The 24,428-nt window shown below is 40.1% G+C and overlaps 1 protein-coding gene across 6 annotated transcripts in view; it reads right to left on the reverse strand.

The window, feature by feature from the left end:
* Nucleotides 1–24,428, reverse strand: part of B73 (molybdopterin biosynthesis CNX1 protein / molybdenum cofactor biosynthesis enzyme CNX1 (CNX1)) — a 450,203-nt gene that overhangs the window by 137,901 nt on the left and 287,874 nt on the right. For all 6 annotated transcript variants that reach the window (XM_089424326.1, XM_089424321.1, XM_089424325.1 and 3 more), the window contains one exon: nucleotides 15,807–15,964. In XM_089424326.1, the coding sequence (XP_089280452.1) occupies nucleotides 15,807–15,964 (158 nt within the window). The remainder of the gene's footprint in view (nucleotides 1–15,806; nucleotides 15,965–24,428) is intronic.

Genomic DNA, 24,428 nt, shown 5'->3' on the forward strand with positions numbered 1-24,428 from the left:
TTGATAATATTCATCTTGCTTATTGTCAAAAACGTTTGATTCATACTTGGAATTTCTTGCCTTCTTGAAGGGTTGTCCTCTTGCATGATTTCCGGCATTTCTTTTACCTCTACCATTGGACCTGCCATTCCTTTGATTGCCATGAGAGTGATTTTGATCATCGTCATGGTGTGAGTCCCTTTTATCAAGGCACTCCCTCACATAGTGGCCCATTTTGTTGCAATTGTAACATCGACCTTTTCTTCCACCTTTTGGTCTAGCCTTTCCTTTGGATTTAGCCCCAGAATAGTTTCTTCTTTTAGCATAAGAAAAAAAGGCAGAGGGATGGACTTTAAGTGCGGCCATTTCTTGTTCTTCCATCCTTGTTTCTTCTTGAATGCATCTTGCCATCAATTCCTCAAATCCAAGAATTACATTATTGTTGAGAAGAGTAGTCCTGAATATACACCATTCAGGTGGCAGTCCTCCAAGAGTTGTGAGTGTCATTTCCCTGTCAGGAACTACTTCCCCAATAGATAGGAGATCATACTTGATCTCGATGATCCTTAAGAAATATGCTTGCATACTCTCATCTTTGCCCTTCTTAATTTCCTTCAGTTTATTTCTAAAGAACAAAACTTGATTTGCATCATTAACTTTAAATAAACTCACCAGTCTATCATAGATTTCCTTGCAGGTGGTCAGCTCGGAAACATAGGCCACCAGGCGCTTGTCGATAGAGTCCCGGATGATCTTCCTTGCTTTGACTTCTCCCTTGGTCCACTTGCTTGTAGCAGCAGTGAATGCATTTGATGGAGGCGCAACAATATTGCCTCTCACATGGTCCAACACTTCTTGTTCTTCCAATGTTAGATCGAGAGACATCTTCCATTTGTGATAGTCAAACTTCTCACGGAGTTTGTCTTCAATGGGGAAGTGTGTTGAGGACCCCATGACTTCTTTAAGATTGCTTCAACAGCCTTCGGTGATTGCTCTTGCTCTTGCTCTTGCTTGGGCTTTGTCTTCACCTCAGCTCTGATACCATGTTAAATTATGGTATGTTCTATGCTTAGAGCAATTTACTTCTTTCTTAAGTAAAGTGCAGATAGAACATTAAATGATCGACAGAAAACAAGCCAAGACAAGAGACACAAGATGTGGCGGCTAGACAGGGACAAACCCCAATACAGGGAAACCCTTTGGTCAAATCTTCTTCTATCTTCAATAGTTCAGCAGAGAGATATAGTACAAAATCAGAATTCTATAATTTTATATCAGCAGCAGCAAAGCCTAGATCAGCAAAGTCAAACTTGGTCAAACAACCTCGGATTGACTTCTAGTCAAATTGAAGAACTCGGTCTTCAACAGCAATAAGTAGCAGCGCAAAATAGTCCTCAAAACATGGTCAAAACAGCAGTCAATATATCAACTCGTGCAGTCAACCCTAACCAGTCAAAGCTGCCCCAAAACAGTGGTCAAACAGAGGTCAACAAGGCTGATCTGAACTGCGGCTAGCAAGAGAGAGACTCCCCACACAAATCCGCAGTCAAGGGAGCCTATACACTGGTCAACGCAGTCCTCTAGCACCCAAACATATTGTCGACCATACTGGGAAGAACAAACTTGTTTGTGGATTGATGTGTTTATTTTATAAGCTACAGACGGAGCCTGAAGTTATGTCAGGTAGCCTTCGAAACGCTTTTGCTTTGCATTAGCGGAAGTAGATAAACGCTGCTTCAGTCAATCTCCGGTCTAGCTTGTAAACGTGACATTTAACTTGTTAATTACCCCAGTACATGCATCAAGTTCAGATCTGATTGTTGATGGTGGACAACGATCAGACACTGACAAGGCTGAAATCATTCACTAGCGACTCCTTCACTGAAAACTCCAGAGATCAATGCTTCATGGTAACTTCACTGCAGGAAGATTAGTAGCTTTGAGCTTTTCAAAATGGATCGGGTTGCAACAAGATACGCTCCCATGAGCCGAGATCACATCCCTGGTTTTCCAAATAAAATTCCGAAGGTAGATTGGTCAAGGAATTTGCCTACATTTACAGATGATGGTAGGAAGGACGTTGCTCTACATCTGGTTAGATTTCACATGCATATTCGCAAGTTGAAGGTTGATTCTCCTGAACATTGCTTGATGAAGATATTCATGGCCACTCTGGAAGGTAAAGCCCAATCTTGGTATGAAAGTTTGCCGCAGGCCTATATTTACTGTTTAAAGGATTTTCATGCCTTGTTTATTGAAAGATATCAAGCATCTTATCCATCATTAAACTTAGTTCATGACTGTTGCAAACATGCTTCAACTTTTATTGAAAGCCTTGAGAAATATTATGAAGATGATAATTTTATGGATGTTGAGATCATGGAGGCTCTGTATGAGAATCCATTTCAGCAGCATAAAGAAAACTTAGAGAATTCCCATCAAGATGATCAGGACATTTTGCAGCAGAATCAAGATCAGCAAGTTGAAGATAATATGGCTGAAAATGATGAAAGGGAGAATGACATTTCAGATCTGCCCACAGAAGACAGCAACATGCAAGTAAGTCCAATGTTGATTGTAGATTGTGATAATGTCCAGTCAGCTACTCCAGGTTCTGTTGAAATCATTTGGAATGTAGAAGACACAGTAATTCATACTGTTAGTCCATCATTATAACACAGCCTTCATGAAGAAGCAATCCAGTCAGTTCATGAACAGCAAGGTGAGATCTTTGTGCAAGTAAGTAATGAATCTCCTTTCAATAACTCAGTAATAAATGATAGTCTGAGTGCCCTGTCATATGAAGATAATTACTGTTTAAGCAGAAGAAAACAAAAGGCATTGTCTCCTTTGTCTGAAGAGGAGATAGATCAGCTCTTGAAAGGTCTTGTTACAGCCCAAGCTACAGCAGATTTGCAGTGCACACATAGTCAGGAAAGTTTTGGGAAAACTTCTTCCTCTGTTGAAAAAGATGACTGTCTTGTAGATCATCAAATAGATAATGTTTTCCCTCACAAAGATGATAATCCGGCTGTCATATCATTTGAAGATGACCTACCATATTGTCAGACAACAGAAGATCAGAGCATACAGGATTACCTTTCAGATTCTTCATATGTTTCATGTGCTGAAATGTTTTTCCAAGAAGAGATCTGCTCATCCATTTGTTCGGAGTTTTTTGAAGCTTATGAGCATACTTTTACTGAAGCACATGATGAAGGCAGATCAGAATTTGAAGCAAAAGACACCTTGTTTTTTCAGCAGGAGGTGTCAGTGGCAAAACTTCATGTTTTTCAAGATCCAATGGCAGCCCTGTTGCAGTCAACAGTGAAGGTGATTATTGCAGTATTCAGTGATGAAGGAGAATATGGTCGACTATATTTTTGGATGCCCAGTTACCAGTATTCATTGTTGACCAGAAGATCTGATCAGGAGAACCAATCAAGAAGGCATCTGCTTGATTGGTTGCATTGGCATTTTGATATAGTTTGATGGTATATTGTCTTGTAAGAAACACAGGTGGTTGTCATCATGATTTCAAATCTTGATGGACTGCTACCCTTCAATAAGCTTTGAAAAGACTTGTTTTAAGTCAGTCATGAGTCATTTGTGTTTGGTCTGTTGAGTGAGTTTTTCAAGTTATTTCAGTTTGCCATCGAGTCGGTTTGAGTCAAGTTTCAGTTAAGTTTCAGTCAATTTTCAGTCAAGTTTTCATTCAATAAATGAGTCAAAGTCTTGTGTCGTTTGCCGAAATAATGGACTCCATAGCCCAATGGACGAAGGCGCTGGCCTGCTCTCCCAAAGATCTGTTGTTCTTGGCACCTCCAAGGAGCTACCATCCCCATTGGAGCCAATGTTAGTGTTAGTCTTTCCAGCCTTCCTCCAGTGATCAAACGTGCTCTTACAAAGTGATTTTGAAGTGTCAAGGTCAAATTTTGTCATTTCAGTGAAGTCTTCAAGCAAAATTTGGTCACTAGGCATTAGGTCCAGGGTTTGCTTTCACTCTTTTCAAAATTGCCCAAATGCCAATCCATGTCATCATTCTGCTGAGTCTATCATCATTCATAGGGTTGTCATTATCATGTCAGTGTCGAATGAGTCATTTTACACCTTGTTCATGCTTCAGTTGCGCCTAGGTAAGGTCATTTCCCTCTCCTAGGGTTTTGGAGGTAATTTCTCTTGGACGGTCAAATCATCGGCAAAACTTGTATCCTGATGTTCATACACCTTCCCCTATCCTTAAAGTACCTTATTAAATGCTTCCCATCCCTAGTTCATACACAAACCCTAGTTTCTTGCTACAACTTGGCAATTTTCTAGGTTGGGCCTGTGTTTTGCCCTTTTGGACCCCTTCCCCTCACTCGATCTCCGCGATTCCACTTTCCCCTGCTTCCTAACATCCCTCCCTACTTCCAAAAATTTCCCCAAGAATTTAGAAGCCTCTTATCCCCTTCATTTCGCTTCATTTCGACAAAATTTCTTGTTTCACACATCGGTATAAGTTTCACTCAAAAGATGTTTCAAAGCAATCAAAGATGAATTTTGGAAAACTGAGAGAGGTTTTTGTCCACAACATGCCAAAGAAGAAAAACCTCCTTCACTTTTTACACAGGTGTCATGGTTTTAGAGAAATGTCAAAAATACAATCACCAGATCCAAGGAGGTTGAGCAAAGCACTAAAACGGAGAACAAGTCCCGATCCACTCCAAATTTTGGCCGAAGCCTCTTTGAAGGAGCATGGTACTTGATGAGACACCCCCAGCGCAAATTTCAAAAAATTTGGAGCAATTTTGGTCAATTTTGAATTTTTTGTGCCAAACACAGGTTTTTGCCCTCAACGCGTAGCGCGCCGCACGCTACCCTGAAGATGGGCAAGTCCATTTCTCAAAAACTCGGCTTTTTTGGATTTGTCATAACAAATTACACTTGCTCAGCCATTTCCAAGACATTTCATCAAGTGTTGAGCCCTCAGAAGGTCAAAAAAACATGCAAAAAATGACTTTCTGCCACTTTTTGGACACACAGGAAGCAGTCTTGGGAGATTGCAATTTTGGAGGGGCAAATGGACACCAAATTGAGAAATTCCACTTGGGTTGGAAAGTAGACATCCAGACCTTTCCAACAAGCCTACTTCTGCCTTATTTGAATGCCGGGAAGTGCCTCAAAAGTTGGCTCAAAGGCGCGCTACGCGTTGAGAACTGGGGCGCTACGCATCAGGGAAATTTGTCAGTTTTGCACCTTCAGCTCAGGAATTCGCCCAGCTTTGACCAATTTTGACTTGTGATGGGATTTTTCACCCTCCTTGTTGTAACTGATGTAATTTTATGTTGACTTGACACTTATTTACCTATTCTAGATGATTCATTCATAAAATACCAAACATTTAATGAATGAATTGGTTTCCTAGCTTATAGAGGCAAGTTGTTTTGACTGCCTAGATTGTAGTGCTCAGTTTAGAATTGGTTGAAACAGCTCCTAGGATGATGAGCTCGACCCCTAGAGGCAAGGGAATGGGTTGACTTGCCTATATTATGTATTTTCTTAGTCATTTTCAGAGGTTGGAGAGGTTGGACTCTTGAGGGATAAGCTTAGACTGTATTACTCTTTGTATCTCTGCAATTTTGGCAAAGGAAGGACCAGGGTTTTGCAGCACTATTTGGGATTCCTGTGGTGATTTGTGTTGATGGTGTGTTTCTCTCATGTACTTGTAGGTTTGTTATGTATATCATTTTCCCACTCTTCTCTTCTGCAAATTAAGTAAATGAAGTGTTAAGGTAGAATTCATGGTTTATATGCTCTGCCTTTAAGTTTGCTTAATATCTATGTTTTCGTCTGTTTAAGGAGAACTCTCGATGGTTTCTTGCTCTCCTTAGCTCCTCACCGGTCATATCTATCCATCCACTTATTTCAAAGGCATCAAGACAATCTCCTACCTTGCCCCAAAAAGACCTCTACAAAAACTGTGTCTCATCCCCGCACCCAAAATTGCTGTGCTCAGTTTTCCAACAAACCCTAAAAATTTAAATCAAACTTTCCCTATTAGTTTACTAGCCTAAAATCAGTGTTCTTTATTGGTCATCTCAGCCCCTTTAAAGACCTTTTGCCGAGATAGACCCGGAGAGAGCCCTCTCCTGTCCCCGTAGGGCTAGCTACGAGGCTAAGTGGTTTGATGTTGCCTTACTTTTGTCTTTTTCAGCCTGAGGCCAAATTCAAGCGCTAAGTCAGTTTTTCCAGCCTTCCTCCAGTGATCAAACGTGCTCTTACAAAGTGATTTTGAAGTGTCAAGGTCAAATTTTGTCATTTCAGTGAAGTCTTCAAGCAAAATTTGGTCATTAGGCATTAGGTCTAGGGTTTGCTTTCACTCTTTTCAAAATTGCCCAAATGCCAATCCATGTCATCATACTGCTGAGTCTATCATCATTCATAGGGTTGTCATTATCATGTCAGTGTCGAATGAGTCATTTTACACCTTGTTCATGCTTCAGTTGCGCCTAGGTAAGGTCATTTGCCTCTCAGAGGGTTTTGGAGGTAATTTCTCTTGGACGGTCAAATCATCGGCAAAACTTGTATCCTGATGTTCATACACCTTCCCCTATCCTTAAAGTACCTTATTAAATGCTTCCCATCCCTTAGATCCGCCAAATTCCTCATTTTCGCACAAACCCTAGTTTCTTGCTACAACCTGGCAATTTTCTATGTTGGACCTGTGTTTTGCCCTTTTGGACCCCTTCCCCTCACTCGATCTCCGCGATTCCACTTTCCCCTGCTTCCTAACATCCCTCCCTACTTCCAAAAATTTCCCCAAGAATTTAGAAGCCTCTTATCCCCTTCATTTCGCTTCATTTCGACAAAATTCCTTGTTTCACACATCGGGATAAGTTTCACTCAAAAGATGTTTCAGAGCAATCAAAGATGAATTTTGGAAAACTGAGAGAGGTTTTTGTCCACAACATGCCAAAGAAGAAAAACCTCCTTCACTTTTTACACAGGTGTCATGGTTTTAGAGAAATGTCAAAAATACAATCACCAGATCCAAGGAGGTTGAGCAAAGCACTAAAACGGAGAAAAAGTCCCGATCCACTCCAAATTTTGGCCGAAGCCTCTTTGAAGGAGCATGGTACTTTATGAGACACCCCCAGCTCAAATTTCAAAAAATTTGGAGCAAATTTTGATTTTTTTGTGCCAAACACAGGTTTTTGCCCTGAACGCGTAGCGCGCCGCGCGCTACCCTGAACATGGGCAAGTCCATTTCTCAAAAACTCAGCATTTTTGGATTTGTCATAACAAATTACACTTTCTCAGCAATTGCCAAGACATTTCATCAGGTTTTGAGCCCTCAGAAGGTCAAAAAACATGCAAAAAATGACTTTCTGCCACTTTTTGGACACACAGGAAGCAGCCTTGGGAAATTGCAATTTTGGAGGGGCAAATGGACACCAAATTGAGAAATTCCACTTGGGTTGGAAAGTAGACATCCAGACCTTTTCAACAAGCCTACTTTTGCCTTATTTGGATGTCGGGAAGTGTCTCAAAAGTTGGCTCAAAGGCGCGCTACGCGTTGAGAATTGGGGCACTACGCATCAGGGAAATTTGTCAGTTTTGCACCTTCAGCTCAGGAATTCGCCCAGCTTTGACCAATTTTGACTTGTGATGCGATTTTTCACCCTCCTTGATGTAATTGATGTAATTTTATGTTGACTTGACATTTATTTACCTATTCTAGATGATTCATTCATAAAATACCAAACATTTAATGAATGAATTGGTTTCCTAGCTTATAGAGGCAAGTTGTTTTGACTGCCTAGATTGTAGTGCTCAGTTTAGAATTGGTTGAAACAGCTCCTAGGATGATGAGCTCGACCCCTAGAGGCAAGGGAATGGGTTGACTTGCCTATATTATGTATTTTCTTAGTCATTTTCAGAGGTTGGAGAGGTTCGACTCTTGAGGGATAAGCTTCTATTGTATTACACTTTGTATCTCTGCAATTTTGGCAAAGGAAAGACCAGGGTTTTGCAGCACTTTTTGGGATTCCTGTGGTTATTTGTGTTGATGGTGTGCTTCTCTCATGTACTTGTAAGTGTGTTATGTGTATCATTTTCCCACTTTTCTTTTCTGCACATTAAGTAAATGAAGTGTTAAGGTAGAATTCATGATTTATATGCTCTGCCTTTAAGTTTGCTTAATATCTGTTTTCCTCTGTCTAAAGAAAACTCTCGAAAGTTTCTTGCTCTCTTTAGCTCCTCACCAGTCATTCCTATCCATTCACTTAAATCAAAGGCATCAAGACAATCTCCTACCTTGCCCGAAAAAGACATCTGCAAAAGCTGTGTCCCATCCCCGCACCCAAAATTGCTCTCCTCCTGTTTTCCACCAAAACCCTAAAAATCTGAAATCAAACTTTCTCAATCAGTTTACTAGCCTAAAATCAGTGTTCTTTATTGGTCATCTCCGCCCTTTGAAGACCTTTTGCCGAGATAGACCTGGAGAGAGCCCTCTCCTGCCCCGTATGGCTAGCTACGAGGCTAAGTGGTTTGATGTTGCCTTGGATTTTTCCTTTTTCAGCCTGAGGCCAAATTCAAGCGCTAACATATTGGCGACTACACTGGGGAGAACAAATGGTTTGCTTGTTGATGTCATTTGTTTTATAAGCTACAGACGGAGCCTGAAGTTATGCCAGGTCGCCTTTGAAACGCTTTTGCTTTGCATTAGCGGAAGTAGATAAACGCTGCTTCAGTCAATCTCCGGTCTAGCTTGTAAATGTGACATCTAACTTGTTAATTAGCCCAGTACATGTATCAAGTTCAGATCTGATTGTTGATGGTGGACAACGATCAGACACTGACAAGGCTGAAATCATTCACTAGCGACTCCTTCACTGAAAACTCCAGAGATCAATGCTTCATGGTGACTTCACTGCAGGAAGACTAGTAGCTTTGAGCTTTTCAAGATGGATCGGATTGCAAGAAGATATGCTCCCATGAGCCGAGATCACATCCCTGGTTTTCCAAATAAAATTCTGAAGGTAGATTGGTCAAAGAATTTGCCTACATTTAAAGATGATGGTAGGAACGACGCTGCTCTACATCTGGTTAGATTTCACATGCATATTCGCAAGTTGAAGGTTGATTTTCCTGAAGATTGCTTGATGAAGATATTCATGGCCACTCTGGAAGGTAAAGCCCAATCTTGGTATGAAAGTTTGCCGCAGGCCTGTATTTACTGTTTAAAGGATTTTCATGCCTTGTTTATTGAAAGATATCAAGCATCTTATCCATCATTAAATTTAGTTCATGACTGTTGCAAACATGCTTCAACTTTTATTGAAAGCCTTGAGAAATATTATGAAGATGATAATCTTATGGATGTTGAGATCATGGAGGCTCTGTATAAGAATCCATTTCAGCAGCATAAAGAAAACTTAGAGAATTCCCATCAAGATGATCAGGGCATTTTGCAGCAGAATCAAGATCAGCAGGTTGAAGATAATATGGCTGAAAATGATGAAAGGGAGAATGACATTTCAGATCTGCCCACAGAAGACAGCAACATGCAAGTAAGTCCAATGCTGATTGTAGATTGTGATAATGTCCAGTCAGCTACTCCAGGTTTTGTTGAAATCATTTGGAATGTAGAAGACACAGTAATTCATACTGTTAATCCATCATTAGAACACAGCCTTCATGAAGAAGCAATCCAGTCAGTTCATGAACAGCAAGGTGAGATCTTTGTGCAAGTAAGTAATGAATCTCCTTTCAATAACTCAGTAATAAATGATAGTCTGAGTGCCCTGTCATATGAAGATAATTACTGTTTAAGCAGAAGAAAACAAAAGGCATTTTCTCCTTTGTCTGAAGAGGAGATAGATCAGCTCTTGAAAGGTCTTGTTACAGCCCAAGCTACAGCAGATTTGCAGTGCACACATAGTCAGGAAAGTGTTGGGAAAACTTCTTCCTCTGTTGAAAAAGATGATTGTCTTGTAGATCAGCAAATAGATAATGTTTTCCCTCACAAAGATGATAATCCGGCTATCATATCATTTGAAGATGACCTACCATATTGTCAGACAACAGAAGATCAGAGCATACAGGATTACCTTTCAGATTCTTCATATGTTTCATGTGCTGAAATGTTTTTCCAAGAAGAGATCTGCTCATCCATTTGTTCGGAGTTTTTTGAAGCTTATGAGCATACTTTTACTGAAGCACATGATGAAGGCAGATCAGAATTTGAAGCAAAAGACACCTTGTTTTTTCAGCAGGAGGTGTCAGTGGCAAAACTTCATGTTTTTCAAGATCCAATGGCAGCCCTGTTGCAGTCAACAGTGAAGGTGATTATTGCAGTATTCAGTGATGAAGGAGAATATGGTCGACTATATTTTTGGATGCCCAGTTACCAATATTCATTGTTGACCAGAAGATCTGATCAGCAGAACCAATCAATAAGGCATCTGCTTGATTGGTTGCATTGGCATTTTGATATAGTTTGATGGTATATTGTCTTGTAAGAAACACAGGTGGTTGTCATCATGATTTCAAATCTTGATGGACTGCTGCCCTTCAATAAGCTTTGAAAAGTCTTGTTTTGAGTCAGTCATGAGTCAATTGTGTTTGGTCTGTTGAGTGAGTTTTTCAAGTTATTTCAGTTTGCCATCGAGTCGGTTTGAGTCAAGTTTCAGTTAAGTTTCAGTCAGTTTTCAGTCAAGTTTTCATTCAATAAATGAGTCAAAGTCTTGTGTCGTTTGCCGAAATAATGGACTCCATAGCCCAATGGACGAAGGCGCTGGTCTGCTCTCCCAAAGATCTGTTGTTCTTGGCACCTCCAAGTAGCTACCATTCCCATTGGAGCCAATGTTTGTGTCAGTCTTTCCAGCCTTCCTCCAGTGATCAAACGTGCTCTTACAAAGTGATTTTGAAGTGTCAAGGTCAAATTTTGTCATTTCAGTGAAGTCTTCAAGCAAAATTTGGTCACTAGGCATTAGGTCTAGGGTTTGTTTTCACTCTTTTCAAAATTGCCCAAATGCCAATCCATGTCATCATTCTGCTGAGTCTATCATCATTCATAGGGTTGTCATTATCATGTCAGTGTCGAATGAGTCATTTTACACCTTGTTCATGCTTCAGTTGCGCCTAGGTAAGGTCATTTCCCTCTCATAGGGTTTTGGAGGTAATTTCTCTTGGACGGTCAAATCATTGGCAAAACTTGTATCCTGATGTTCATACACCTTTCCCTATCCTTAAAGTACCTTATTAAATGCTTCCCATCCCTTAGATCCGCCAAATTCCTCATTTTCGCACAAACCCTAGTTTCTTGCTACAACCTGGCAATTTTCTAGGTTGGGCCTGTGTTTTGCCCTTTTGGACCCGTTCCCCTCACTCGATCTTCATGATTCCACTTTCCCCTGCTTCCTAACATCCCTCCCTACTTCCAAAAATTTCCCCAAGAATTTAGAAGCCTCTTATCCCCTTCATTTCGCTTCATTTCGACAAAATTCCTTGTTTCACACATCGGGATAAGTTTCACTCAAAAGATGTTTCAGAGCAATCAAAGATGAATTTTGGAAAACTGAGAGAGGTTTTTGTCCACAACATGCCAAAGAAGAAAAACCTCCTTCACTTTTTACACAGGTGTCATGGTTTTAGAGAAATGTCAAAAATACAATCACCAGATCCAAGGAGGTTGAGCAAAGCACTAAAACGGAGAAAAAATCCCGATCCACTCCAAATTTTGGCCGAAGCCTCTTTGAAGGAGCATGGTACTTGATGAGACACCCCCAGCTCAAATTTCAAAAAATTTGGAGCAAATTTTGAATTTTTTGTGCCAAAACCAGGTTTTTGCCTTCAACGAGTAGCGCGCCGCGCGCTACCCTGAGCATGGGCAAGTCCATTTCTCAAAAATATAGCATTTTTGGATTTGTCATAACAAATTACACTTGCTCAGCAATTGCCAAGACATTTCATCAAGTTTTGAGCCCTCAGAAGGTCAAAAAACATGCAAAAAATGACTTTCTGCCACTTTTTGGACACACAAGAAGCAGTCTTGGGAGATTGCAATTTTGGAGGGGCAAATGGACACCAAATTGAGAAATTCCACTTGGGTTGGAAAGTAGACATCCAGACCTTTCCAACAAGCCTACTTTTGCCTTATTTGGATGTCGGGAAGTGCCTCAAAAGTTGGCTCAAAGGCGCGCTACGCGTTGAGAATTGGGGCACTACACATCAGGGAAATTTGCCAGTTTTGCACCTTCAGCTCAGGAATTCGCCCAGCTTTGACCAATTTTGACTTGTGATGGGATTTTTCACCCTCCTTGATGTAATTGATGTAATTTTATGTTGACTTGACACTTATTTACCTATTCTAGATGATTCATTCATAAAATAGCAAGCATTTAATGAATGAATTGGTTTCCTAGCTTATAGAGGCAAATTGTTTTGACTGCCTAGATTGTAGTGCTCAGTTTAAAATTGGTTGAAACAGCTCCTAGGATGATGAGCTCGACCCCTAGAGGCAAGGGAATGGGTTGACTTGCCTATATTATGTATTTTCTTAGTCATTTTCAGAGGTTGGAGAGGTTGGACTCTTGAGGGATAAACTTCTATTGTATTACACTTTGTATCTCTGCAATTTTGGCAAAGGAAAGACCAGGGTTTTGCAGCACTTTTTGGGATTCCTGTGGTTATTTGTGTTGATGGTGTGCTTCTCTCATGTACTTGTAAGTGTGTTATGTGTATCATTTTCCCACTTTTCTTTTCTGCACATTAAGTAAATGAAGTGTTAAGGTAGAATTCATGATTTATATGCTCTGCCTTTAAGTTTGCTTAATATCTATGTTTTCCTCTGTCTAAAGAGAACTCTCGAAAGTTTCTTGCTCTCTTTAGCTCCTCACCAGTCATTCCTATCTATTCACTTAAATCAAAGGCATCAAGACAATCTCCTACCTTGCCCCAAAAAGACCTCTGCAAAAGCTATGTCCCATCCCCGCACCCAAAATTGCTCTCCTCCTGTTTTCCACCAAAACCCTAAAAATCTGAAATCAAACTTTCTCAATCAGTTTACTAGCCTAAAATCAGTATTCTTTATTGATCATCTCCGCCCTTTGAAGACCTTTTGCCGAGACAGACCCAGAGAGAGCCCTCTCCTGCCCCGTAGGGCTAGCTACGAGGCTAAGTGGTTTGATGTTGCCTTGGATTTTGCCTTTTTCAGCCTGAGGCCAAATTCAAGCGCTAACACCTTCCTGTGTCCTCCTTCTTCCACGTCACAGCCTGTTGCCCTAACTACACCCTCTTTCTTCTTCCCATGTGAGAGAGTCTTCTTCCTCCTATGCATACCCAAGAGACTAGGAGAAAGAAGAGATGTGGAGATGAGATGATGAGTAAATGAATCAACCTCTCTTGTATTTATATGATTCACTGGGCATGTGTGTCACATTTAACTACTGGCCGACCTTGACAATTTGTCAAGTAAACACAAATAAATTCATATCTCCATTAATACTTGTCGGAATCGAATGATCTTTAGATCAATACTACACCTCTCGACAAGAGGAATCTAGGAAAAATATTGGCTACCATAAATGAGGTGACCCACATGGAGTTTGGCCCTAGTTGCCAATTTTAACACAAATCAATCTCAAGAGTTGAATATCTTAAGTTGATTTGAATTGAAGATCTAATTATTCTACATCTAATTGACATACTGGTAATTTGTTGAGCATTGAACATCTACATTGGCAATCTTTTGAGCAATTTTTTATTGGTATTTTTTTCATCCTTGCATTGTCTCTAAAGAGCCTTGGCTAATTGTTCTAAGTAATATCGTGGATAAGTGCTCTAATCTTTCTTATAGCCATTATTGTCATTGGGTTTATTGTTCATGGTTGAATTGAATATCTACTGTGAATGATAATTTATCTTTGGCATATTGGTGAATTGTTCTAATTTTAAAGAGCATCTATTTTGTTTTCTAGTACTTGAGCAATTATCTCCTTGTTACATTGAATATATCTCTTGGGCACTATTTATTTTGAACACTTTATCTTGTTGTTAAGATTATCCTTCATTCGTCAATTAAGTACTCTTTTGCCATAACTAAAGATCAATTGTAACTAAGTACTTAAGATCATAAAGAAATCTTACCTCAAGATCACTCAATCATCTTGCATTTGCATCCTAAGAATAGTCTTGCACTAATTAAGTAACCTCCAAGCATAAGCTTGGTTGATAGAAAGATAGGGCCACCCTTATTCTTGTAGCTTGCAAAAGATAGACCCTCTCTAGTGGTTAACAAGGTGACCTTGCAGTCGTTAGAGCTACAGTCTCTGCAGCGCTGGAGGCACTGGGTAATTAGATTTGAAGGGGAGGTATCGTTAACCAAGTCATTGCTTGCTTTGCCTTGACTTTTCTCTACAACTTAGTTTAGAGACTAGCCTCAAAATAACTAAGGATTAAGGGATTCACCTAGTTAGGCATTTAACTAAAATAAACCAAGAATTTTGCATGTCACTTAGATTGTAGGACTTGCATCTCATATAGGATACCCACGCATCTTGTAAGCAACGATTGTTCATCCAGTCCTTTGGTACTTAATCGATATAAAGCAAGTAGTTGACTACATAAGGCACTGGTCTCACTAGAATAATCCAATCTAATCTATTAACTTGCTAAAATCAACCAAGTGGCTAAGCCATTCAATTGTGTCTCCTCGATTTGTTGGTTGCCAACAAATCACACATTCTCACATTCCATAGGGACTACCCCCCATACCCTGTTGTTGGGAGACAACTAAATCAGAGTGACAACCCCCGCCCTGAGTCGTTGTTGCACCATGCCTGTACAATTTGAGCAACAACAGACCTTATTACAAATTGAAAATAGTTACACCTAAGTTTCCTAAAGCTAAAACTCATGTCTAGTGGCCAATAATGGAATGTCACTCAACCCTTTTTTAAATTGCTTGAGATTATTTGTAATTGGCAAGTGTAAGGGATGTGCACAATACTATAAAGTATAACTTGTTATGCTTACAAGCTTGAAACAACTACAAATGTCAATAGAAAATATTGAATATATACACACACACACCCCTCACCATATCGTATCCATGTTTCTGAAAATTTGTTGTTTCCATATCCATTTCACTGCAGCTTAGATTGAAAGGGTATATATATATATATATATATATATAGAGGGAGGGAGAGAGGGGAGAGAGAGAGAGAGAGAGAGAGAGTTTCCTCACCATATCATATCCAGGTTCCTGAAAATTTGTCATTTCCATATCCATTTCACTGAAACTTAGATTGAAAGGGTATAGCCATCCCAGTTAGATTTTACATATTATAAATAAATCAGATAATACTCTAAAACAATGAAATGGAATTTCCTAAGCAACATTCAAACACATTGATCAATCGGTATTTTTGAATCGAAACTGATAACTTTAAATCTGCCGAGAGTCACTAACCACTTTTTAATCAACTGCATATACAAACTTGAGCACTAGGAATAATAATTTTTAATTATGATCACTGATAAGAATATGACAGTTTCTTCAGCAATAAAGTATGTGAATAGAGCCAAAACATAACTAAATACAACATGCAGTTGAACAATAAGGATTCTCAAGAAGATGCACCAATTCCCAGTACATCGATGTGTTGCATACAGGATCTATGGATACATTTTCAGAGAAAAAGCATGATATATCCCAATCTATTCATCAATGAGAATATTGTACTACAGTAAAACATCAGACAAAACCATCAAACACATTTTTTAGCTAAGATTAAAATTAATCTCTTAGATCTATATTTTGAAAGGAAAAATGAAGAAACCTGTAGTTAAAATAAGATCAACTTTATCATGATCACTCCATCTTTGTATGGCTCCTTTAATATGATCAACTGTATCATGAACAACTTCAGTTGCAACCACCCTTGCACCACCCAGTTTTTCTGACAAAGAATTTATCACAGAAACTGCCCTTGGACCACTGCACAAGTTTTTTCAAGTGTGCCTATTTTATTACACCTCCCTAGTCATATTATTCACTTAAATAAGAAAGAGGCTACAAGATAAATCCACACGTGCTTCCAAACAACAAGAAGTCTACTTACTCTTGAAACATAAAATTTTAGTTATACAAACTCTCAAATTTTCTATATAAAACACTTCCAAGATCTTACAGATAACTCAATCCATTATAAACAGAAAACCGGCAATTAGATACAATAGTAGATATGTCTTTGAAAAGATAACAGTGTTGCTTTTTTGGGTAGCTGCGGGAGGTATTCTCCAGCTACACAAGTTTAGAGAGAAAAAAATTAAATTTCAAAATAAAAGAAAGAAAATTTAATTCAATTTTAAAGTTAAATTTAATTTGCAAAGCAACGTGTCTCTTAGGCACCCTAAAAACACTATAAAAAGACACTTGAACTTCTCATTTACACTAACTCATCACACACATATATTTCTCTCACGTGTAGGAAGTAATCTGAGGAAGAGGCCGAAGTTTCTATGAAGTTGAATTTTCTGAGTGTAATTGCTTAATGATATTTTGGGGCATGCTAAAGTAATATCATATATCATTGGAAGTAATTATCAGTTGCAGAAAATTGTGCTTGTCTAATTAGCACTAGAAAATCAACATGGTATCAGAGCTTTGGTGGAGAAAGGCCTCAACAGAGTGTTAAATTTTTGGGGTTGTTACAATCTTTATGTACAACATATTTACTTTTACTCCTACCTAAATTTATGCAAAGAACTGCATAAATTATGATGGGCAGTAATTCCTAGTAAATATGTTTAATTACTGAACTATAAAAAGAATGTATTGCATATTTACTTTTTACATCTACCTAAATTTATGCAAGAATAACATAAATTATGGAGGAACAATTTAACAAAGTCAAACACTATGTGGATGGATTATAGCCTAATTCCAATAAAGTAAAATACAATTTTAATGTGAAGAGAGATTTAACCTCATAGCACCAATGAGTAAATGGTTAGAGAATATGTGTGGGCCGAATAGCGACATAGATCCACTAGTGCTCATCAGAAATTCACCTAGGAGATTTAAAGGGCATCTTAGAGGATTCTCCCAGGAACAAGCATAAACTCAGCAAAAGTGATTTGTGTTCGAGAGGGAGAATTTGTACAGACGTCTAGAACCGTGCCAAATGACCAAAAGAGATTCTAGTTCAAATAGTCAGGCTGAGTGGAAGGATGCAACCTACTAGAGATCCAAAGGGTCTCTCATGATGATGAGGAGCAATGAGGCTCCAATACATTTCTACGGACAAGTAGGTTGTTGACATTCTCACAAAGCTCTGTCTGAGATGATATTTGTATGCTTCAGGGACAAGCTTAGAGTGGTTAAGAATGCCTCCCTCAATGAGAGAATGTTGATGTTGTAGCATCAGGGTGACATTCTCCCTAGGTCAAAGTTATTGACTAGGTGCCATGTAATGTGGCTAGGGAGAATGGCCCAAATAGCAGCAAAGCCCGAAGTGCTCCCCCGGTCAGAAGGTTCTGACCATATTGCCAAGGGTTACTTGGCTAGTGGGTAGAGTGAGTACCTCAAAGCATCAAGCAAGTATTTTTACCATTCAAGTGCTATGTGACGACATGGGGGAATGGTAAATGGGCCCAAGGTTTCACCATTGGTCAGGAAAAATTGACCTAGTTCCATGTGATGACTTGGTTAGTTGGTGACCCAAGGCTAATTTTGTTTTTTACCCCGGTCAAGGGGTACCTCACCATATCGCCAAAGGGTATTTGGCTAGTGGGTGACTAGATCTTTTGTATGACGTTGATGTTGATGCTAATGCTAATGCAGGATGCTTTCCACATGGTTCTAAAATGGAAAAAGAAGTGGATTGACATAGCGGGCTCATTCAATCTTTTCTTGGGATGGAGAAAATTTTATTTTAAGCGAAGTGGACATCTGAAGAAGTCAAGGTGAATACCTCCCTAGCTAAGAGGGAGTGTTGATTTTTTGGGTAGTTGCGGGAGGTATTCCCCAACTTCACAAGTTAAAAGAAAGAAAATTAAATTTAAATTTAAATTTAATTTGCAAAGAGATATGTCTCTTGGGCACCCTAAAAACATTATAAAAAGACACTCAAAATTTTCTTTTACACTCAATCATCACACACATATTTCTCTCTCTCACACACATTGAGAGTAATCTGAGGAAGAGGCCGAAGCTTCTAAGAAGTTAAATTTTTTTAGTATAATTGCTTAACGATGTTCTTGGGGTGTGATAAAGTAATATCATATATCATTAGAAGTAATTATCAGTTGTAGAAAATTGTGCTTATCTAATTAGCACTAAGAAAAACAACAAACAAAAGCACACTAGATAGGTGCATTATTTTCTTTATTCTTGACTAAATACTTTCATTGAGAATCAAATTCCTCCCATGGCCCCACTCACAGGGCAGAAAAACAGAGAGGAAGTAGTGCTTTGGGTATTTAGGGGGGGCTAAGGATGCAAGAATAATTAAAAAGCAATATAGAGAAAAGGGAATCAACACATCCATTCAATAGGATAGTAAGAACCTGCTTGTCCACAACTTTAACCATCATATTTCTCAAAGTGTGATTCATCCACGAGAATTTCATTCAATTACTTTATATTTTGAGGTTTTATCCCCAAAATTTTTATTTCAAGGGCTATGACTAGTGATGATTGATGTTGTTATTAAGGGTTTTCCTCCCCTTTCCTTCTATTTTGGATTCCATCCCCAAAGTTTCATCCTAAATTCATGTAGTGGAGAATTAAGATGATAAGTTGGATGACATACAAATATGGTCATCCATATCTTTATCCCCATATATAATAGCATTGAGACTTTCAGATTTCCATACAAATACTTAACATTGAACCAAATTAATGTTAGTTTTTGTAGCATCGGATGTGTTCTAGCCTTGAAATTTTGTGGAGAGTCTATAATACATGAGATCTCCAAAACCCAGAAATCGTTTCCGGAAATTCTACCTAGAATGACTTAATTAGATTATTAACCAGTTTTTAAATATTTCCTAAGTTTAGACTTAGGGAATATGGCTAATTAATCAGTATTAATTAAGTCAAGGCGAGAATCATCTAGAAACTCACACGGATCGATCCAAACATGATCTTAGCCATCAATTATGTTTTAATCTTGGTCGTTGGTGATCCAACAGAGAATTATAAAAAGAGGTCGATGTTGTGATGGAGAAGACACTTGAGTAGTTCGATTTCTAGGCAGATTGATTTCCTGAGTAATAACAGTCAGTTGTCGAAGAGAGAGTTAGAGATCGAAACAGTAAGAGAGGGGCAGAGACAGTGAAGTCGCAGGAAGATTTCCAGTCCAACGAGTGTATAGCAGAGAAAGGCCGAGATTTCTCCTGGAAGTTGCGCAGAGGCAGCGCAAAAGCTTCAGTGAGCAATTCGATTTTGCTGGGGTGAAGTTGGATTTCAGTTCCAAAGGCCGAAAAGTATTTCTAGAGTGGCAGAGGGTTAGTTTCCCAGTTAGCAGAAGGCAAGACAGCTTGATCTTCAGTTGTTTCAGGCTAAGTCTGTAGCAAACTAAGTAGAGGTGACACAGTAGCTGCGCAAAGCAAGGATGACGGCTTGATTTTCAATAAGCAGTCAAGAGTCGGGATTGCTTGGAGTGAGGGTAAATTCCCTCAAGATATTTTTGCCAGTATTTTCTCTCAAGGAACTTCTAGTCTCAAGAAGTTCGATTTTACCTCGCAAATCAACAGCCATTGTGAGCAGGTCTTCTCACTCCAAAAGGGAGTGTGAATCGCAGAGCAGCAGCTGAGCAGAAGGAAAGAGGAGATTTGCAACATTTTGTTGAGATGGCCATTGATGGGCTCTGTGATCAAGAGAGGTTGAATGGGGCTTCCAACTACGTCATCTGGAAGGCAAGGATGTCCTTCCTTCTAGATGATTTTAGCCTAAAAACATATATTGATGCAATGGTAGCAGTTCCCCAGGATGCAGATCAGCTGAAGGAGTACAAAAAGGAGATGGCACAGGCGAAACAATTGATCCTAGATGGACTCTGGGATCATGTTGTTTCACATATAGCTGGCAAAGATACTGCCAAGGAGATGTGGAATGCTCTCGCCACATTATATCAGGGTACTTCCAAGCATCAGAATATGTACCTTGAGGAGAAGTTGAGGCTCATCTGGATGCAAAAGGGAGAAGGCATAGACCCCTTCCTCACCAGGATTCAGGAGGTTTGGGACTAGTTGTCAGCTGTTGGGTAGCACCTCAACCCACAGAGTTTGTGAGATTGGCACTCAACAGTGTCTCCAAGGACTTGCAGGTCTTTGTCTGAAGCATATTGGGCAGAGACAAGCTACCAGATTGGGACAGGATGTTGGCTGACTTGTAGCAGGAATAATTGAGGTGAGCTCTTCTAAAGGGCTCCATCAGTGGCAGCAATAGCGGATTGAAGCAGGTGAAGGAGGAGGAGAAAGTGGCCCTTGCATCAAAGGGTCCCAGTCAGGGATAAGGGGAGCAGAGAAAGAAGAAGAAGGACCTGTCAAAGGTCAAGTGCCTAAGGTGTGGTGAACTTCGTAACTACAGTATTCAGTGTCCTCTCAGGAAGAAGGGCAAGGAGGAGAAGCAGGACCAACAGGCAGCTTCAGCAGAGATCGATAGGAGTTGGAGTTTGATGCAGCTACAAGAAAGATAAAAGCAGAACATGGCTACAACTCCTTTGGGAAAAAGCCTAGCATTAGCTCTACCCCTTCATTGGGCATCACCCAATTCCTCAGCTCCAAATGCTCCATCTCATCATAAGTAACCCTTGCATGTCCCAAAAATGATAAGCAAGCAACTGACTCATATTAAAAGGGTAAATGAATGTTATATCATTAAATGCAAGCTTGGATAATATTACCCACCAAAATGGATAACCCCATAGGAGAAATATTTTCTTGTACATTTGGCAGTCAACCAGTCAGTATTCCTTGATATTCACTTCTTGATGATGATATTCCATGTACTTCTACCATCTACATCAGCGACATCATCTGGCATTTCCTCTTGAATGAAGGTCGGTTGCTATTCAAAAGGTACTTTGATCATTTTGTAATCGAGTGCTTATGCTTACTTGTTTTGGGCATTTAGTATGAATTAAGGGGTCATATGGAAGATTAACTGATCTTTATTATAAAAAATTCTCTCACCTTACCAAGGGGGTTAATCTTTAGCCCTAGTCCGGTGGGACCTCCCTTAAGGCCTTAGGGTTATAGGAGGAAAAGTATTTCGAAAACCCAGATTGAAATAGCATGTTCAATGTCCCTTACACCATACTTGACACTTTCCATGCCGCATCACAAGCCCCATATACCACCTCCATCCTAAAAGTAAACGTTGCCCTAGAGGTTGATGCAACTAAAAGAATGCAAAAGTGTATCATGGCCACAATGAAAGAAAGCAGAAAATCAAAATGCAAAAGATGGCAGGGACATAAGTTAGCACATGGGCAAACATCTAGCATGAGCTCTACACTCCTCACTAACCATCACCCTTTTCATCAACAAATGATGTTCCTTCACATCAAAAGGAACCCTTGCATGTGCCAACCCTGATGAACGATGAACTGTCTCATCTTAAGGAGTAATATAAAATGCTACATCATAAAGAGCAAGTTCTAACCCTTGAACTATGCACCATAACACAAAGAATTATCAAGAAGTAAAAGGCACACTAGAGGGATGGAAAAAGCAAGTCAAGCAAGGTAACTCATGGTTCCATGATTGTGTTGATTTTGGGTAGCATCGGATGTGCTTTAGCTCAGAAATTTTGTGGAGGGGTTAGAATACATGAGATTTCCAAGACCTAGAAATTGTTTGGTGGAATTCCACCTGGTTTGTGTTTTATTAAAATAATTAATATTTTTAATGGGGTTCCTAAGTCTAAACTTAGAAAAATAAAAATATTATTGGGTATTAATAAAAATATGGGTGAGAAGCTTCTAAGAGACAATGATCAAGTCTGTTTTAATCTTAGCCGTTGATTAGGGACTTAATCTCAATCGTTGATTCATCAATAGGAAAAGTATAAGAGGAGGCTTGAAGGTCAATTGGAGATACACCAAGTGACCAAATCAGTTCGATTTTTCTGGGGCGTGGTTTGTTGAGAAAATCAAACCAGTGATCTGAGTTGTAGTGAGAGGGGTAGAAGCAGAGATTTGGATCAGAAAGGAGTTTCGAGCCAAAGAGTATGTGGCAGAGAGGCAGCAGTAGCATCAAAGAGGCAGCGCAGAGGCCTACGCAGCCTAGGAAGGGGCTCACGCAGTGCTGACGCAAGCCAGGAGGGTCTCTTGCAATGGCAGTGCAGAGTATCATCAAAAGTACGAGATTTTGCCAGAGAAACGAGGTTCTGAGCCGAGAGGATTGAACATCAGTCTTCCTCTAGCAAATCGATCCAGCAAAAGGGGTGACGCAGTCTCCTGGAGGCAAAACGTTGGCCCAAGCAGTGATTGCGTTGGGATTTCGCAGTGTTTGTCAGAGTCAAGCCACTCAGCGGATCAGTTGTGCCTTGGAGAACGAAGTGAACCCTCGTATGTATTTCTTGTTGTCGTGATTTCTCTGAAAGGTTAGCCGGTGTGAGAGGCAACCTATTGTACTCAGATTCTGCTTGCTTAATAATACAAACCCTCTATCAGTTGCATCGGTTTTCATGCATTAGGTTTTTCTGGGGACGTGTTGTCAAAAAATAATGGTGTCCCTTGTGTGATTGTCTCATCTATTGTTTCAGTTTATGATTTGTATGCCAGTGTAGTCTGTAGTAGTGTTTACATCACTGTTTATCAAATTAAATAACTTGTTGAATGAAATAACAAGTAGGAGATGTTAAACCATTAATCGCAATAGGATTTATGTTTGTAAAGATTCAGAAATTTTCACATGGTATCAAAGCATTGCAGATCATAGGATATTGAAGTCATCATCCGGGAGATCCAGCAAATCTGCTACAAAGAGGCAGCTATCCCGAGTGATAGCGTTGTTCCAAAGCCAGAGACGCAGAAGGAGAGTGACGCAGTGTACAAGAGGTGATGCATAGCCTCATGCAGTGCCTTCATCAGCATTCTGAGCCAGGTGAGAGTGACATAGTAGCTGGGAGGAGCCCACGTAGTAACTATGTCAACTATCTAGGCCAGCGTAGAAGTTGGGAGGGGCAGATCAGGCTCACACAGAGCCAAGTCATCTTTCTGGACCAGGGAGTGACGCAGTGGCCAGGAGGAGCTGATCTAGCTCACACAGTGACTGTGAAGAGCCTGAGGAGCTTAGATTCTTTAGTTGCTGGGGCAGAAGGAGCAGCGGATATCAGATTTGAGGTGCTGGTGGGACGTTGTTGCTGCTGGTGCAGAATAATGTCTGAGGAAACTGAACCAAGGTAGAGGGAGTCACTGCCTTAACCGATTTCTTACCAAAAAAATCTAGATCCGAGTTGCTGAGCAGCAGCAAAGGAGGATCGGAGAGGGGTGATTCGACATTGTTTGGTGGAAGGATTTCCGTGAAGGAAATCAGGACTCAGAGGGAGTCTAGACGGAACTTGTTCCTTAGAGGATTTCTAGCACCAAAGAAATCCAAATCTGAGTCTTGTTGGGGCAGCAGTGAGAGAGGGAGAAGAGAACCTGCTATACTTGTTTGAGCAGAGATGGCAGTTAATGGACTAAGGAATCAGGACAAATTGGATGGAGCATCCAACTTTGTCGTCTGGAAGGCCAGCATCCTGGCAGTCTTAGACAAGAATCGCATCAAGGATTATGCCTTAAAAGTGGTGGTTGTATCAATCGATGTTGATCCTCTCAAGAAATACGAGGAGGCTTAAGCAAAGGCAAAGTGCATGATCTTGGACAGGGTCAAGGACCACGTGGTCCCACATATTGCTGAAAAGGACACAGTAAGGGAAATGTGGGAGGCCTTGACCACCTTGTACAAGGGAACTTCCGTTCAACGAAAGATGTTGCTTGAGAACCAGCTAAGACAGTATCAAATGCAGAAGGGAGAAGAAATCAATCCCTTCCTTCTCAGGTTGCAATGGATTTGAGACCAACTGACTTCCGTGGGGTCTACACCAGATCCTGAGTTCATGGTCAGGACTGCCCTAAATGCAGTCACTAAAGACTAGGAGACCTTTGTCCAAAGCATCTTGGGCAGGGCATCTCTCCCCAGTTGGGAGGAGATGTGGGCAGCTCTTCGACAGGAAGAAATCAGGCGGTCAACCAAGGCAAGAAGTAGCGACAAAGGAATCAAAGTCAAGAAGAAGGAAGAGGAGGATGCAGTGCTCGCATCAGCGGAACAACCATACCAGCAGAAGAGGAAAAAGAAAGACATCCAAAGTCAGATGCTTCAGATGTGGGGAACTGGGACATTTCGCCACTCAATGCCCTCGGAAGAAGGGCAAGGAAGAGAAGTTTGACTCAAAGGCTACTCCA

Source organism: Pinus tabuliformis, chromosome 4_2 (assembly GCF_031772625.1).
Source record: "Pinus tabuliformis cultivar Carrire ecotype Pingquan chromosome 4_2, CPIR1, whole genome shotgun sequence".
Lineage (NCBI taxonomy): Eukaryota > Viridiplantae > Streptophyta > Pinopsida > Pinales > Pinaceae > Pinus > Pinus tabuliformis.